Raw genomic sequence first — 2,500 nt, forward strand, 5'->3', positions numbered from 1 at the left:
GTGTGTCTAATTTAAGTTTGGCTGTCATTTAAACCTTAAAGGAGTGATATTTCGGTCACCAACCCGTCAAAGATAATAACAAAGTAGGGTACAAAATTACGGTCGCCTGTATTTTACTGAAATACGGCTGGGAACAGAAGATTTTTATGGAGAATTTCCGATTATAATTACGTTTTATTTATTTTTCTAATATTGTATGGTTTCATTTTACGCAGGTTTTCTTAGAAGTGATATATATATATATATATATATATATATATGCATATATATACAGTATATATTCAATTTTTTTTTGTAATAAGACTAGAAAATCTGTCCAATTTTCTATTTAATGTATGGAGGAAACCGCAGTTGTAAGAGACGGGTCTTGTAGTTCCTTCAAAAATTTAAAATCATATTTCATATATAAGCTAAATATGGACAGACATTACAGATCGGCTCTTAATTTCTTTTACGGGTTGGTGACCGTAATATCAATCCTTTACGTCAATATATCCGTTTCACGGTAAATGCCTGGCAACAATGATTCCAGGATTTTCTTTACGGCAAATTCTTAACAGTGTGGATTTGGTACTAATTGGCCTTAAAAATTTAAAGGTTGAAAGGCCACTCATGAATGGCAGAGGTAAGGGACAGTGACACTGCCCTATAAAGTAGGACAATGCTCTACAGACTGACTATACATACATATGGTCAGCGCCCAAGACCCCTCTCTACCCAAGCTAGGACCAAGGAGGGCCAGGCAATGGATACTGATGACTCAGCCGATAGAAACATAGGCTCCCCAAAAATGCCCATCAGTAGCTCATAGGGATGGTGAGGTTGCAGCGACTAAAGAAACTAACGAGTTTGAGCGGGACTCGAACCCCTGAAATAACGAGTTTGAGCGGGAATCAAACCCCTGTCTAGCGTTCACCAGTCAGGGGTTCGAGTCCCGCTCAAACTCGTTAGTTTCTTTAGTCGCTGCAACCTCACCATCCCTATGAGCTAACGATGGGCATTTTTGGGGAGGCTATGTTTCTATCGGCTGAGTCATCTGCTGCCATTGTCTGGCCCTCCTTGGTCCTAGCCTTTTATTAGTTAAAAGGCTTTTAGATTATTGCTATTTTAAGACAAAATACTAGGATACTAACCGTCATTACTCCTAAATTGAGACATTTGGAGGCTGTTGCAATTGCCGTTGTCATGTTGAAGACTCCTTGAGCAATACCAATCTGTTGGCAATTAAAAAAAGGTATTATGCAAATAAAAAAAATATTTGATTTTCTTTGTTGCAATAAATAAATATCATCATCATCATCATCATCTCCTCCTACGCCAATTGGCAGTTAAAAAAAAGGTATTATGAAATTAGCAAATTGGCAGTTAAAAAATGGATTGGACAAATTAGCAAATATTTGATTTTCTATGTTGCAATGAATAATTATCATTATCATCTTCATCTCGTTTTACATCAATTGGCAGTTAAAAAAGGTATTATGAAATTAGCAAATATTTTATTTTATATGTTGCATTGAATAATTATCATCATCATCATCATCTCCTCCTACGTCAATTGAGAATTAAAAAAGGGATTATGCAAATTAAAAAATATTTGATTATCTATGTTGCAATGAATAAATATCATTATCATCATCTACGCCAATTGACAATTAAAAAAAGGGATTATGCAAATTAAAAAATATTTGATTATCTATGTTGCAATGAATAATTATCATCAATATCATCATCTCCTCCTACGCCAATTGGATGTTAAAAAATGGATTGGAAAAATTAGCAAATATTTGATTTTCTATGTTGCAATGAATAATTATCATCATTATCATCATCTCCTACGCCAATTGGTAATCAAGAAGGGATTATGCAAATTAAAAATATATTTGATTTTCTATGTTGCAATAATTAAATATCATCATCATCATCATCTCCTCCTACGCCTATTGACAATTAAAAAAAGGGTATTATGCAAATTAGCAAATATTTGATTTTCTATATTGCAATGGATAAATATCATCATCATCATCATCTCTTCCTACGCCTATTGACGCAAAGGGGCCTCGATTAGATTTCTCCACCTATCATTATTCAATTTAACAATATGGTATGCAAAAGAAAAAAAAAATACTCATAGTAAGAAAGCATATATTTTTTTTAATGATCTTGTTTGTCTACCATAAAATCTTGTTGTAATTTTATCCATAAGTAGATATCCTTTTCAAGCAAGTATCAATTTAACAAAATGGTATGGAAAAAAAAATATATTCATAGTAAGAAAGCATTTTTTTTTTTCTTTTTTTGGATAATCTTGTTTGCCCACCATAAAATTATGTGATTTTATCCATACGTATATACCCTCTTGTATTCCATCAAGTATCAATTTAAAAGAATGTTATGCAATATATATATATATATATATATATATATATATATATATATATATATATATATATATATATATATATATATATACAGTTAAAAAAACCCTATTGTATTCCAACAA

General features: G+C 31.8%; 1 protein-coding gene across 1 annotated transcript in view; it reads right to left on the bottom strand.

The window, feature by feature from the left end:
• LOC137649880 (glutamate receptor ionotropic, kainate 1-like) overlaps positions 1-2,500 on the bottom strand; it is a 20,449-nt gene that overhangs the window by 16,494 nt on the left and 1,455 nt on the right. The window contains exon 3 of the mRNA XM_068382820.1: positions 1,134-1,214. Within this exon, the coding sequence (XP_068238921.1) occupies positions 1,134-1,214 (81 nt within the window). The remainder of the gene's footprint in view (positions 1-1,133; positions 1,215-2,500) is intronic.

The sequence above is a fragment of the Palaemon carinicauda genome, chromosome 11 (genome assembly GCF_036898095.1).
Source record: "Palaemon carinicauda isolate YSFRI2023 chromosome 11, ASM3689809v2, whole genome shotgun sequence".
Taxonomy (NCBI): Eukaryota; Metazoa; Arthropoda; class Malacostraca; order Decapoda; family Palaemonidae; genus Palaemon; species Palaemon carinicauda.